The sequence below is a fragment of the Thamnophis sirtalis genome, unplaced genomic scaffold (genome assembly GCF_051295495.1).
Source record: "Thamnophis sirtalis isolate CommonGarterSnake01/CBP01778 unplaced genomic scaffold, rThaSir2_p1.2 scaffold_11, whole genome shotgun sequence".
In the NCBI taxonomy this organism is placed as follows: domain Eukaryota; kingdom Metazoa; phylum Chordata; class Lepidosauria; order Squamata; family Natricidae; genus Thamnophis; species Thamnophis sirtalis.
Window position 1 is genome coordinate 30311102 of NW_028261391.1, and position 14780 is coordinate 30325881.

A 14780-nucleotide genomic window follows, 5' to 3' on the forward strand; every position below is an offset into this window, starting at 1 on the left:
GGTGTCCCGTCCCCCCCCCCCCGCTTCCCTCCCCAAAGCAAAGAAGTGACGAAAAGGAAGCCAGGGTGGCAGAAATGGAGCTGCTAAAATGGCCAAGCGGTAGGGTAAAGCTTATCGTGATTCAGCCCTTCCCTTCCTTTCTTTTCCTGTCTTTCTTCTGCTAGCTCTGATGTTATTTAAAAAGGTGAATTTGAAGTCCCAATTTATAGGCCCCTTTTCCAACAGTACCGAAAACTGACTCGGGCTCCTTTCTGCGGTTTGGGCCTATCCTAACCCCTTTCCTTTTTACTTTGCTCCCCCCCCCATCCCTCTCCTCCCCCCACAAGTAAAGATTGTCTTTATGGTTTTATGCGGCTGTTTAGATACAAAAGGACAGCTTTAATGTTTATCCTGAATCCGATTTGCATTTCGCTCTGCCTCGTTTCTCCTCAGGTCCTCAGCTAATCACTATCTCCTCCCTTCTCCTCCCGCCCCCCTCTTATTTTTTTTTCTTGGATGCTGTTATTGGGGCCCCTTGAATACACTTAGGAGAAGCAAGGGGGGGGGGAATCCTTCCCAACCAGACGATTACACTTTTTAAAAAAGAAAAAAGAAAAGAAAAGCTAAATTATTAGTTGTCTTAATGCTGACCTGGCTTTTGGGCCCAAAAACGGGGGAAATCATATTGTGTAGTTGTGCGTGTGTGTGTTTGTGGGGGGGGGGAGGTAGAGAGGGGGGGAAAAAGAAAAGAATGTTCGTTAATAGATTCCCTTAGGTATTGAATCCTAATACTAGAGCAGATTGTTTTCACCCTGTAATTTTAGAGCTGGTTTGTGTTACTGGCATATTCGAGAAGAAACTAGCCTAGCTTGTGGTTTGTTTGCATAACGCGTCATATTTAGATATTCACATTCCCCCCCCCCCCCTTTCCTTCCCGCACGACAACTTGAGCTTCTGCCGACTAGTACCGGGTTAACATTCAAACTGATCTCGAGGCGTTTGCCAGCCTTCCAGGCCGAGCTGCCTGCTTGTACAACTTTTATTGTTCCTTTCTCCTAATGGGCAGTCCTGTCGCGGTGGAGGTGCGGGGGGGTGGGTGATGTTCTTCCTAGTGGGCTTAAAAGACATCGGGAATTTGAAAAAGTTTACATTAGGAACAAGAAAACATTAAGGCGGAGAGAGTGGAAAGTTTTGTTCAAAAGGTTTTAGAAAGAAACATCGATGTATGGAACAAAGGTTCTTTCTTTCTATATTAGAGAGGCCTACATACTAGGCCTGACTATGTCGCATTTACCGAGAAAAGCAATGAGAGCTTGGCATTGGACTACAGTAAATGTGTTGAGTGTCTGGAACGCATTTCAGAAATATTTCTAGAATTCGTTAGACTTAATTTCAGGATTGCTTTGTCAGTGTAGCCTTGATCTAATAATTTAACGGGAAATTCTCCTTTTAAGCTTTTCATTATTAGCCCAGTTAATTAACCTAAGCATTGAATTGATAACAGCTTTAAAGCCACATCTCATTACTCTTTTGGACTTACCTTATTTTAGAAGGGCTTTATTACAAGACTGGGTATTCGATCTGTGAAAGGTTACAAAACAAGATATTTTATTCTTTGTTTTGCCTGATCTTGTATTCCATAAATAAGGAATTATTTTCTTTACCAGTCTTAACCAACTGATGACATGTTTACAGTTTGCCTGCACTTTAGCAGAAATGTTTGAAGGGGGTGAAGTTTTATTGTCCAATAAAAATACATTTCAAAACTTGTGAAATTTTAAGTATCAATTATTAATTTTCATAAATTACATTCAATATATCAATATAAATTTCTATTCAAGTTTATTAATAACTTGGATAGTATTAGAATTATTTTGTACACATTCAGATCATTGGTTAACAATCTTCCACTTATATAATAATGTTAAATTGATGTCATTCTTAGTAAACACTGATTAGGGCTGGCATTTTATGTATTTGAGAATATGCTGTATTACAATTGAAGTTTCTGATTAGGTTTAGGCTGTAACCACCTGCTCTTAAATGTTTTAAAATAAACACACTTGCATCAAATAGTTTAGAGAAAAACATTAGAATCTTTAAAAAGATAAAAGGGAGTGTGTGTGTTTGAGGTATTAAAAGGTGGTCTTTGTTCTAACCACTTAGTATACAGTAGGCTTATACTAACAGGTGCTATTTTTCTAATTATGTTTGAAAATTTCCTGTACTTTTGGGGGGAGTGGAAGATGTCCCATGCTGACATTCTTTTCCTCTATTTTGTTGTTAGATAAACAGATTGGATAGATGCTATACTGAGTAAGAATAGTACCTACCCAGAAGCCTATACCTCTGTTGACTGGCTAGTTCTTCCCAAGTACAGGAAATGCATTCACTAATCAAATAAGAAATATAAAGGAAAATGTATGATATCAGCAAAGCACTGGGAATGCTGATATGGTTGAAAGGCTGAAGATAAGAAAGGTGAAGCCTAATAAAACAGTGTAGATGCAGGATAGTTGAAAAATATAAAGAATTAGTAACATTTTATTACACTTATATTGAATTATATGTGTATTCCTAGTATCAAATGAGTTTAGTATAGTAGATTCTGAAGCTGAATGTATGGAAATATTTTGGAGGCTTTGTTATCCTGCTTTATGGATATGATGCTGGCACCTAGGAACTGAAAACATCAGATTGTATCAGGGGAAAAGAAGACAGTGTAAACAGGTTACCTATATGCATCTGTAATTTCTCTTTTTCTTTATACTTGAAGTAATAGAATACTCTGAAATAAATAACTTCTACTAATGCCCTTACATTCAAAAATATAAATGAAATAGACATTCTAATCAAATCCTGCAGTTTCTTCGGTTAACTGAAGCTATTTAGCATAGCATTCAATTGATTTGAAAATGTCTGACTAAAGGAATTATTAAAATGGAGATGCTGAAAATTTTTAATGAATAATGTAAAGTTATGGGCACTTGGGCTCTAACAGTAAGAACATCCTACATAATAGAAAAAGTTATTAATAGCATCCTGAGATTGTATTTTCCTGCATTACAATATTTTCAACTATATTCAAAGTTTTACCTATATTGTGCGCAATGTACTTTCCTGGTCAGGTAAACTTGTCATTTCTGCTTCCTTTGATATTTTGATATAATAATTATGTGAGTGAAATGGTTGATATTAGGTAATATTAGACGCTTTGAGCTGTCCTTTCCAAACTATTGCTGCCAGGAATTTTTATTTCTTTTATTCCTGTTTTTGCAGTAAAAACAACAACTCCCAAAATAGTTGTTTAGTAGATATGTCTAAGCTGCTTTTTCTTGAGCTGGTGGCTTTTATATGTGTTGTGACTATAGTTCCTAGAATCAGCATAGAAATTGTTGGTTAGAAATTCTGAGGCTGCTGTCCCAACACATCTGAAATATGTGAGATTGGAGAAAGTTAGCCTAAGCCAATTTAGACTTAATTTAAAACTTCAATATTGTTAATATAATGCAGATAGCCATATATTTAAACACATCATATTAGTACTTCTTAATCTCTTAATCTCTTAATATTACATTTTACAAACTCAAAGAATCTGGGTCTCCTCAGGCTCATGTTTCCCAAGTAATTTTATTTATGTATGTGCGCATACATAAAATTTGAAATTGTGTTGCTAAAATAATTTTTATTGCCACAACAGTAAGTTTGAGTGAGAATTAATAGAACAGTATCTCAAAAACACCAAGAGTAAAATATCTAGCTATTTTTTTCTGATTTCAGAAAATGAAACTGCATTAGATCAGGTTAATATATTGTTGGGAGGCCACCAGGAACTCTGAGAAGTTAAAAAAAAAACCATCCCAGAAGAGGGCAATTACAAACAACTTCCATATTGTTTCCAAGAAAATTACACATGATTTGTTCATGGATTATCAGAAATTCAGTTCTATTCAAATTAAAATTTCTAACTAAAGTAAAACTTTTTATTTTATTTTGCCTTTTAAGGACAACATTTTCATAGGCTGTTTCAGTCCTAGGCTCTAGAAATACTGTTTGATATGCTGGGCTCCTATTCTTTTAGCATCCTTGAACAGCCACTTTGTTTTCCTCTCGTTTAATTTTTTGGAGAGGGGACTCTCGTTTAATTTTTTGGAGAGGGGACTCGTATATAAGTGTATTATTGATGAGCCGTTGAAGTCTATGACTAGGTAAAAAACTTTGGCATAAATTATAAAGTGGATTCAATGAACTAATTCTACTTTCTTGTAGAGTAAATTAACAGTCTTACAAATATCAAGGTACAAATTTCTGACTATCACTTTTAAGTGTTAGATCACTTGAGACAGGTCCTTCCTAAGTTTCTTTCTCTGAGGCACTGAAGGTTCTTTCCTCTCTTGTCTGATTGTTTCCTAGGCAGCATCTCCTCCCCTAGTTTTCCAAGGTCATCCACATTGCTTCTATACTTTGTCTACACTTTTGCAGTGACTTCACATTGGTTGAATGTCGATACTTAGTGCATGTGATGACATAGGTATGATTTAACATTTCATCAGAAATGATGCTTGGTGTTCTATTTTAATATAGAAAATTTAGAATTGTGGCCAATGGGTATACATGTGGTTCTCCAGGTTATTTTCTATGGTTTAAAATAATACTTATTTAAAAGAGGCTACTGCAGCAATGTGAGAGTATTTAGTACTGGATAAATATGCAGACTGAATATCCTAGGAAACACTTCCAGAAGAGGATTGGTATGTTGGCGATGGCATGGCACCTTGTCTCAACAACAGTGGGCTTGCACAGTTGGCACTTAAAAGTCTCTTATACTATTATCATGGCCTTTTTAGAATCCTAAACAGCGCTTCCTGGCAGTGTAGAACAACGATTGGGCAAGGAGGAGGAATGAAAGAGAGGGTTGAAGAGAAAGACTGGATCTGGCTGACTACTAAAATCAACATTTACAGATTATTGCAGCAGACTGGAGATTTGAATCTTTTGTCCATTGTTAGATATCTAACCTGTTAGCTATTATGAAATTGTACCACAGATGCTGAATCAGTTATGAAGTAATACAGAAGATAGACACTGGACTGAAGGGAAGAACTTGATCTTTACAGATGATCTTGTTAATATGCCATTTAGAACATCAGAACATCTGAATCCATCCATGTAAAAACCTAATAGTGACTTTCATAATCATTTTAAGGAGGAGAGCTATATGGAGGAATGCAGAGTTCATATTTTGGTTTTCTTGTAGCATATTAATAATACATATAATATATACTTTATCTTGACTACATGACAAGTTTGATTAGTCATATTATGAAAATTGTTTATTCTCAAACTTCCTTCTGAACATATGTATCCAAAGATAAAGGTACTGTAAACTAAGCCATATAATTTAAATTTGGAAAGAATAGAACGTTGGATCCCTAGAGAATATTGTAAACAAGAAAGACACATCCTTAAATGAGGTAGATAAAAGTGAGTTCTGCAGCCCTCTTCTCAGATACAGAATTTCACTATTTCTATTGAAATTGGAGAGCACCATGCTGTAATTTATACATTTATTAAGTAAATATTTATAAAACGTAATTGATTTTTAATTGATATGAGTCTTTGAAATTGAGTGGCATACAAGTGTAGTATGTTATTAGTATAAATTAATCTGCAGTTCGATTCACAATCTGGGTCTGGTAAAATTTAACAGTTCAAGTCCTAACCAAGGTTATTGGTATAATAATTTTTAGTCTTAATTATCAGCTGTCCACTATTGGGAATTCTGGTTTCACCCACACAGAGAAATATGAGTTGTGGCATTTGATTACACTAATGTCAAGCAGTCTACTAAATGGTAAAATAACTCTTGAAACACTTTCTGATGCCTGCCTGTTTGTCTGCTTCTTATGAAGCAGCTATTGCCAAAAATAATTAGAGATAGTATTTGTTTTATTTTAATTTATATGGCCACCCTTCTCACAACAGTGAGTTTGGGGGGCATATAAAAATCAAAACACTAATAGCAATATAGTATTTTAACCTTGGGCACTGTTGGATATAACTGCAATCACAGAAATTCACATGGGGAGCAGAACTTCCCTAATTTCATAAACCAAATACTTGGGGAAACAGCCATACCTTGCTGACAGGGTCATCCAGAGATCCCATTGAATGCTGTTCTGTAAGGCAGGTGCTGCTACAGAAAAGGCATGCTAATAAATACTCTAATAATTAAGAATGAAATAAGCATAGTTTTGGAAACAGTTGGACACATGAGATATAAATATGTATGTTTACCTGACCTGATATATGTACTATACCATTTTTATGACTTGTATAAGGAGAATGGAGAAAAATATCCATTGTTAAATTATAGTACTGTTCTTTCAGTCTTGAATATTCAAGAATATTCACTATATTCAGGGATAAAAAAAATAGAATTTCATTGTTTAAAGCTTTTTTTTTCTTCCAGATTCTCTGTTTTATCAGATCAGCATCTATTTCCAGTACTGGTTTGCTAATTTCAGCTATTGAGTAATAATTATAGGCATTGTTTTTGCTTTTGTTTGGGCTGCCTTCCACTAAATGGTAAATTTGTTGGCACCTGTGTGAATTATATGACAAAGTATGCTTTTTATCAATGAAGACTAATGCACCCTTTGTGGTACGTTCTTGACAGAATTGTTCTTTGGTAATGGTTGGTTTAGTACGGGCTCTTATGTACCCCTGCTGTGGCTCCCTTTCATCTAAACTTACCACTGTCTGGCCCTATGCCTTTCCCCCCCAGTCACTTCTCACCTGGCCTGGGAAGGTAAGGGCGACCATATCTCGGGGTGGGGGTGCTTCTTCCAGCCAACAGGGAGCCACAGCAGGGAGATGAAAGAGCTTCATTTATCTGGGAACCTGAAATGACTCTTGATTTAAATAATATGCTGAAAAGCACCCAAAGAAGAAAAAAAATATTATATAAAAAAAAAGTTTTGGGAAATGGTTCAAGAGGGAACACACACATATAATTATAACATTATTATTAACAAACTAAAACCAGAGGAAAAAAAGTTGAAAACATAATTCAATTAAAATTTGAAATGTTTAGTTGAAGTTACAATTTAGAAAATTTTACTACTTTTTCCTAAATGTATTTTTTGTAATATATATTGTTCATATAATAATTATAGCTGAATTTTCATTCAGATGTTCTTCAAATTTAGTTCAGGACCAGAAATAACATAGGGATAGGAATGCATGCCTATTTTCTTAAATATCTTGTGTTTCCAAAAGATCTGATTAAAGTATTAATCTTCTCATTTAGAGAACTCGATAGTATCCTGATACCTCCTAAAACCTCTGAGACATATTGGTAATATCTTCATATTGCACTTTATACTATAAATATTATTCTTCTGTATGTTGATTGTTGAGAATGGAAGGAAGACCCAGACAGAGGGGACGAGCTAATCCCTAGAAATAACTTTTCCCAAATGAAATACCTTATGCCCTCTGAAAGCTTGCCAATTTAGTTTGTGCATTTGATTAAATTCTGAAACATGAGCTACATGGATCTTGATATAAAATTGTCTGTGCTAGAATCTACCTTATTTAAATGGCTATGATCTAAAATAAAAGATAGTTGAAATTATTGTACATGCGCGTAAACAATATGCATACTATTCTGATTGCGGTACATATTCATATATGAGCTGAAGGGGAAAATATGTACAAAGATGTTCCTTGTTCTGAATGAGTGATTTTTATGTTGATTAGTACATTTGATTCCCTGCATATAAAAATGTGCTCATTTAGATGAGCCCCTGAAACAGCAAGCAGCTTTTGTTGTCCAACAAAGGAAAAGGGAAAAAAGTATATTTTTAAAAAAACCATATTTGAGAGTTTAAGGTTCAGTAATATATAAACTATGTGGAAAAACGTAAGACATTTATACAGGATAGGCTATTAAAAAATTACAGATAGCTGTGTACTGAAGAAGTTTTAAATGCAGTTAAGAAAACCTAAGCATTTAAAAAAACCTTACTTTTTGAATGCTTTACCATTATGGCTTATTTATCATAATAAAATAAATTATTTTCATAATAATAATGTCAGCAATCGTTATGCTGGCTAGCTACCATTTCCTATCGTTATGCTGGCTAGTTGGCTGACTCTTTCATCCAATTCTTTCCATTTAAAAACCAAACAAAATACTGAGCCAGCAGCACTTATTATTTTATCTACAAGAATAGTTATGGGGTTTATATGGAATTTCAAGATAATTGTAAATAGAAATAATAATGGAGGGTAGTGTTTTGATCAACAATTTTCTCTCTTTAATCTCATTCTAAATTGAAATATTTCAAAATCTAAGGGTAGGATAGGGTGCAAGTGTTGGCAAGACATTGTCGCCCATGGGCATAATGTTTGGAGTCATAGGTAAAAAGTGTATATTTTCTGGAAACTCTGGAAAATCATGTTCTGTTCTGTTTAAAGGGAAATGTTGCTGATGGAAGAGTTAGTGATACACTAGGGAAAGTCCATTGTTGTATGCCTAGAAGTGTTTTGAAATCATGTAATCACTAAGCCATTATTGAAGCACTTCTGTAATGTTCCACCGAATAGATTTGGGCTTCATTTGCAGATTAGAATGTTTTTCTAATTAAAAAAATAATCTTTGTTTTGAGGATAGATTTTCACACTTTTGTAGTAATTACAAATATTTTTAAAGCACATAATAAATATTCTGCAGTTGTGAAGAGGGATGTAGTACAGTTAGTCCTCTCCTTATAACCATTTGTTTATGACATATTCAAACTTACAGTGTCACTGAAAAAAGTGATTTACAACTGGTCCTCACATTTACAATCATTGTAACATTCTTTATGGTCATGTGATGAGATATTGGGTGCTTGGCAACCAGTGTGTATTTACAATGGTTGCAGTTTTTCTGGAGTCTTGTGATCACTATTTGCGACCTCCTCAGTCTGCCTGGGACAAGCAAAGTTAATGGAGGAAGCTATTTTCGCTTAATAACTTAATGATTCACTTAACTGCAGTGATTTGCTTAATAACCAAAAAAGGTTATAAAATTGGGTGCAACTCACATAACAGCCCCGTTGCTAACAGCAGAAATTGTGTCCTAATTGTCATAAGTTGAAGATTACCTCTACATAGTCCATTAATGGAGTGGGCTGTGCATTGTAAATTCAGCAAAGCAAAGCACTGGTTGTGGTCATCCACAGATGGCGATAGGACAAATCACAAAATATGCAAGATAATTTTATCCCCAAAATCATTTCTGTTCTGATGCAACAATATAAAGGCAACATTTGTGTAACAAAGACAGTTAAGTATGTGTTATCATTTTGTTATAATTATGATTTGCTGCAGACCCTGTTAAAGGTAAAGGTTCCCTCACACATCTGTGCTAATTGTTCCCGACTCTAGGGGTGGTGGTGCACTCATTTCCGTTTCAAAGCCAAAGAGCCAGCATTGTCTGAAGACATATCCGTGGTGATGTGGCCAGCATGACTACATGCTGAAGTTGCATGGAATGCTATTATCTTCCCACCAAAAGTGGTCCCCTATTTTTTCTACTTGCATTTTTACATGCTTTCGAACTGCTAAGTTGGCAGAAGCTGGGACAAGTAACGGGAGCTCACTCCATTACATGGCACTAGGGATTCAAACCACCAAACTGCTGACCTTTCTGATTGACAAGGTCAGCATCTTAGCCACTGAGCCATCACATCCTTTGCAAACCCTGTTAGCACTAGTTATTTCAAAGCAATTACAAAGTTGATCACTGTACTTCTTAGTAGTTAGATAAAATGCACATAACAATCTACAAGTTGCAGTTGCTCATTTAGTGACCATTCAAAGATACAGTGGCACTGAATAAGGGGCACTTATGACTGGTCCACAAATTTGTGATTATTGTAGAGCCCCTACAGTAATGTGGTCATGATCCAGGTGCTTGATGCCCAGCTTGCAATGACATTTCAGTTAGCCACAATTATGCAATGGTTATTTCCAATGCTCTCTGCTGGCTTCTTGGAAGCAAAGTCAATGGAGAAGCCAGTGGGAAGTTTTGAGTTGCTTTCACTTCCTTTACTTTTCCATTTGCCCATGTTCCTTAGCACTTGCCTGCAGCATCTCTGCATATCCCTCACTCTTAAGTGCCTGCCTACACCTGCTCACTTGCACACCTGCATGTGTCCTGGAACCTGTCCATAATGGTCCATAGTACTTCAACCCATCAGCTTCCTCGTCTTGGATTCCCGCCTTCTCATGCTTAATAGCCCTTATAGTCCTGGGGTTAAACCTCAACCAAGACTGTGAGCTTGTGCATTGCTAAGCAATGCAGTTATATGACATGTTTTACAACTACATTGCTTGCCTACGGAAATTCCGGTCACAATTATTGTAACATAAGGATTGCTTCTATGCTGTCATTTCCTCTAATGGGGTATGTGAACTACCTTGGGGAAGGAAGAGAAGAGATGCTGCCTAAGAAACACAAGAGTGGCAGGAACCCTCAGTGGCATAATGGTCAAAGAAAGAAACTTAGGAAGAATACCTTCTAATAGATCAAGAAGTTAAAAATGGCAGTGGGAAGTTTGTGCCTGTTAGCTAAATTTTAGAAATGTGTTCTAGTGGTCTGCACTGTCCCTCACTTCCACCCCTGGGGGCAGGATATCTCTCTGCCTCAATTGACTTCTGGTTCACTAGTTTGATATATTGAAAATGGGATTCTCCATTAATTATTTGATATAATCATCAGATAATTCACTCTACAAGCCACAAGTGCAGCCCTTTTGACTCATTTAATAAAATACTCCATTCCAATGTTTGAGAATAGTTTGAAAGAGTAGATTTGCAAAAATCTAAGTTTCATCTGACTCTTCTTTTGTGGCAAGATTCCAAAAAGTTTACTATAGTCCTCACTTAATGTCAGTTCACTTCAACAGTTAAAATTATGGCACTGAATGAATGGACATGACCTATGCCTGAACCCTAAGGTCATTGTAATGCCCCTGCAGTCATGTGATTGTGATTTGTTTGGCATCTGGCATCTTATGATCAGTTGCCAAATGCCTTGCAATTGTCATGTGCAATCTTCCCTGCTGGCTTCTGCTGAAAACTAAGGAGAAAGCCATTAGGGAAGGTTTCAAACCACAGCTGCCCATCCAGAGGAGTCCCTGTGGTTCATGAAGTCTGGCTGCAAAAGGTTGTCATGAAATCCAAGCAGGAAGTCTTACTTGGATGATGGGAGTGGATTTTCTCCCCAGCCTCTTTGAGAGCAAAAATACTGCTTGGTTCTGTGCAAGGTGAAATCAAGCTGCAAAGCAGCACTTTCACTTTCAAAGGGGCTGGGTGAAAAACTCACTTTGTGAGGCACTTTTTATTACCTGTAAACTGTTAAGACCAGGGCCAGATGGAAGAGAACGAGGTATTTCGCTTCAAAAACATCCTTTAAATAAACTCATTCTATTAACACGATAAAAAGCCGATTCTATTAAAATTCGTTTTTCCAATCAACATACAGAGGTAACTCTGGCTTTATGAAAAACAATCTACAGTTAGGCATTAAAATGCTCTTAACTTCCTAAGGATTTGCAGCATTTCTTTGAAGCACAGCAGTTCACATAAACAAACTTTCTTTAGTCCTTGATTTAAGATTGTAATGAAATCTGCCCATTACAGTCGTAAGTCAGGACAGTTATGTTATGTGACCAATTGGATTGTATGGCTTTTATGTGGCGGTTCCTAAGCAAATCACATTGGAATCTGCAGTGGTTAAGGAAATGCCACTGTCATTAAGTGAATCCATTGTTCACTATGGGTTGTTTTAGCTGAAACCCAGAAATAAGTGCCAGTTTTCAGCAAAAACGTTATGAATCATAGACATGTGACCAGGAGATACTGGAATCAAACCTAAATGTGGCCCAATTGCTGTACTCCCAAAGTACAGTCACATGAATGCGGGAAGGGAAGGTTGGAACTTCAGAACTAATGATGAGTTCTTTTTGGGGAGTCCATTGAAATTTCATATGGATGCTATGCAACCAGTGTAAGTCAAGGACTATCTTTACTTGCTTGCAAATACAGTTCACCAACTCACCTACAAACCATATAGTTAGCCATCTGGATTCTAAGTGCTCAATTAAAAAAAAAAGTTAAAAATCAGCTATAATTTTTATAGCAGACATGCACTTGAAACCAGTCATTTTGTTAACGCTAAGAATTCCAGGAAACATTTTATATAATAGAACTTAAAAGTGTTTAGTTCATGATGAAAGGCCAATATTCCCACTCTTTCTTATTGGAATTTGCTTTAACGTTCTTAAGAAATACATTAAAAATCTCATTAGCTATTTTTTCTGCAGTTTGCTTGATCAGTGAACCTGGACTGTTAACTAAATTTACTTTAGATCTCTGAGGTAAAAAAACAACAATGAAGAGACTTGTTTAGCAGCTTTTCCATTGTTTCTTATCCCTAAAGTCACAATCCCTGTTAAGCTTTGTATTGGAACAAGGGATGTGCTTCATGTTTCTTGATCCGAACATTTTGAGTGAGGCTGTTTAGTCTTGAGTTTGGAAGAAAAAGTTTTTTGCTTTGTAGACACCATAAACTATCACTTGGAATGATGTTATTTGTCTATGTGCAAATATTCTCTTTAAGAATATTTCTTATTTTCATAAGCAAAATGGGCTGGGTGACTGGTTCACATGCAACAGATGTCTAAATATTAAATAGCATAATAAACAATGTTCTGAAAGAATTATTTGCTTTTAAATTCCATAAACATCATTGTTAAAAATATCTTGAAAAAATTGGCAGGTTGGTAGTGGAAAGGGCAGGGTGTTTACAAATTTTTTAGTCAGTTTTATTCTCTTCCTTTGTAAATCAGAAAAAAATATGAGATCATTATTATTGTCATTTGATTCTTTAAATATTTGACAGTTTTAGAGGAATTTGAAATTTCTAGTAATTGATCTATTTAGCTGATTAAAAGCAATATTTTAATATGATGTACTCTTTGAAATCTGTTTATACTAAGATATTGGTTATATTTCAGCAAATACCGGTAATTCTTACCTCTTGATTAATATGCATTTGGGTTTTCCCATATATGAAATATCTTCTCTTTTTTCAATACATTCTGATAGAGCATTATTGGACTAAAATGGACTATTGGTCCATTTTTTTGTGACACAACTTTCATTGGATAATATTGTAATAAAATAGTGATTTTGCATAGCTTTTTATAGCTTAAATATTGGAGCCAAAATAAAAAGATACAGATATTTAATCTTGAATTTTATATTTTTGTATCCCAGCTGTTTATTCATTGTGTTAACAGGATCAATTTAGTTTGTGTATTTAAAAAACACCAGTATTGTGTGTGTGTGTGTGTGTGTGTGTGTGTGTGTCCGGCTAAACAATTGTATTATTTTCTATTGGTATGAAATACCATTTTCCCATTCTTAAAAACTAAATGAAATTTGATAAGTGTTCTCTTTTAAACTCTAGAATTATGTTTCATAATGAAATATATAATGCTAGTAGGTAATTGAGAGGTAATTTAAATATTTCATAAATTCAGTTATTGAATCAAACAGTCATAATGCTCGATTCTCTATTTTGTAAATAATCTGAGGTATTAAAATAACCTTTAACATAAAATGGGAGCATAGCAAGAAGAAAACAATATGTTGTAAGTTTCATGGTTTTAATATTCAAGCTGTTTGTGTTATACAGTAGAATGTGTCACCTGACATACGAACAATTTTGTTGGCAAATGTCCTATATTTTGATTAAATAAAAATATATGTTTTATTTTTCAGTGAATGGTAGTGTCTAGAAAGGGTATGTCCCTTCAGGAGAGAGGTGCCAATGTCCAACCGGCCTAATAACAGTCCAGGGGGGTCACTGCGACGTTCACAAAGGAACACTGTAGGGGCCCAATCACAAGACGACGCAGTAGGAGGAAGGTATGCTAATTTCTTCAAAATTTTCAAAAGTCAGCATAATTTATTGTACAAAAGAAGCTATGATACCTTTTAAATATAAACTGGGGCTTAAATGTATTAATGTTGATGTTTTGAATACATTGTTAACAACTAAAATGATAGGAAATTACGTAACTTTCTCTTGAGCATTAACTAAAAGAACTAATTATTGATATTACTATCTGAACTGACTACAGTAACAACAAATATGAAACACATAGAACAATAACTGAAAAGAACAAATTAAATAATGTACTATGTTTTAGGGGAGAAGTATACAAATATATGTCAGGGTTCCAAATAATATACAAAATTAAATCAGATTCCATAATTATTCTCATAATTATGAGTCAATTGCCAAATCATGATTACATGATTTTCAGCCTGGATCATTATTATGTGATCTTACATACAGATGCTGGGATAACTGCAACTTTGAGGAGCAATCATAGGTTCTCTCATTCATCAGCATCATAACTTTGAGTGATCACTGAATGAGAGATTGCTGAACAAGGACTGCTGTAAAAAACATTTTTGTGTTTTTGTTTTGGGTAGTTTTCAGAATGCTGTATCTGCTTTTTTTGAATCTGTAAGTAGTTAACATTGAAATATTAAGAGGTAATAATCATGTACTGTTTCTGCAGTCTAGAAAATATTACTAATTTCAAAATGAAATTTCCCTATATTTGATACATAGGTAACAAATAAGAAGCTCAGCTCTGTAAATTCGGTGACATTTTGAGTAAATTTATAAACTCATTTCATTTTTGTTGTCACTAGTAAATGTCTAGAAT

The 14780-nt window shown here is 35.0% G+C and overlaps 1 protein-coding gene across 3 annotated transcripts in view; it reads left to right on the forward strand.

Moving 5' to 3' along the window:
- The window catches only part of TRIP12 (thyroid hormone receptor interactor 12), a 79165-nt gene that overhangs the window by 750 nt on the left and 63635 nt on the right, over nucleotides 1–14780 (forward strand). For 2 of the 3 annotated variants that reach the window (XM_087725442.1, XM_087725445.1), the window contains exon 2: nucleotides 13822–13968. In XM_087725442.1, coding sequence (XP_087581568.1) covers nucleotides 13871–13968 — 98 coding nt within the window. In that variant the 5' untranslated portion in view covers nucleotides 13822–13870. Of the gene's footprint in view, nucleotides 1–80; nucleotides 100–13821; nucleotides 13969–14780 lie in introns of those variants that run through there. The other variant, XM_087725443.1, reaches the window with a different exon arrangement.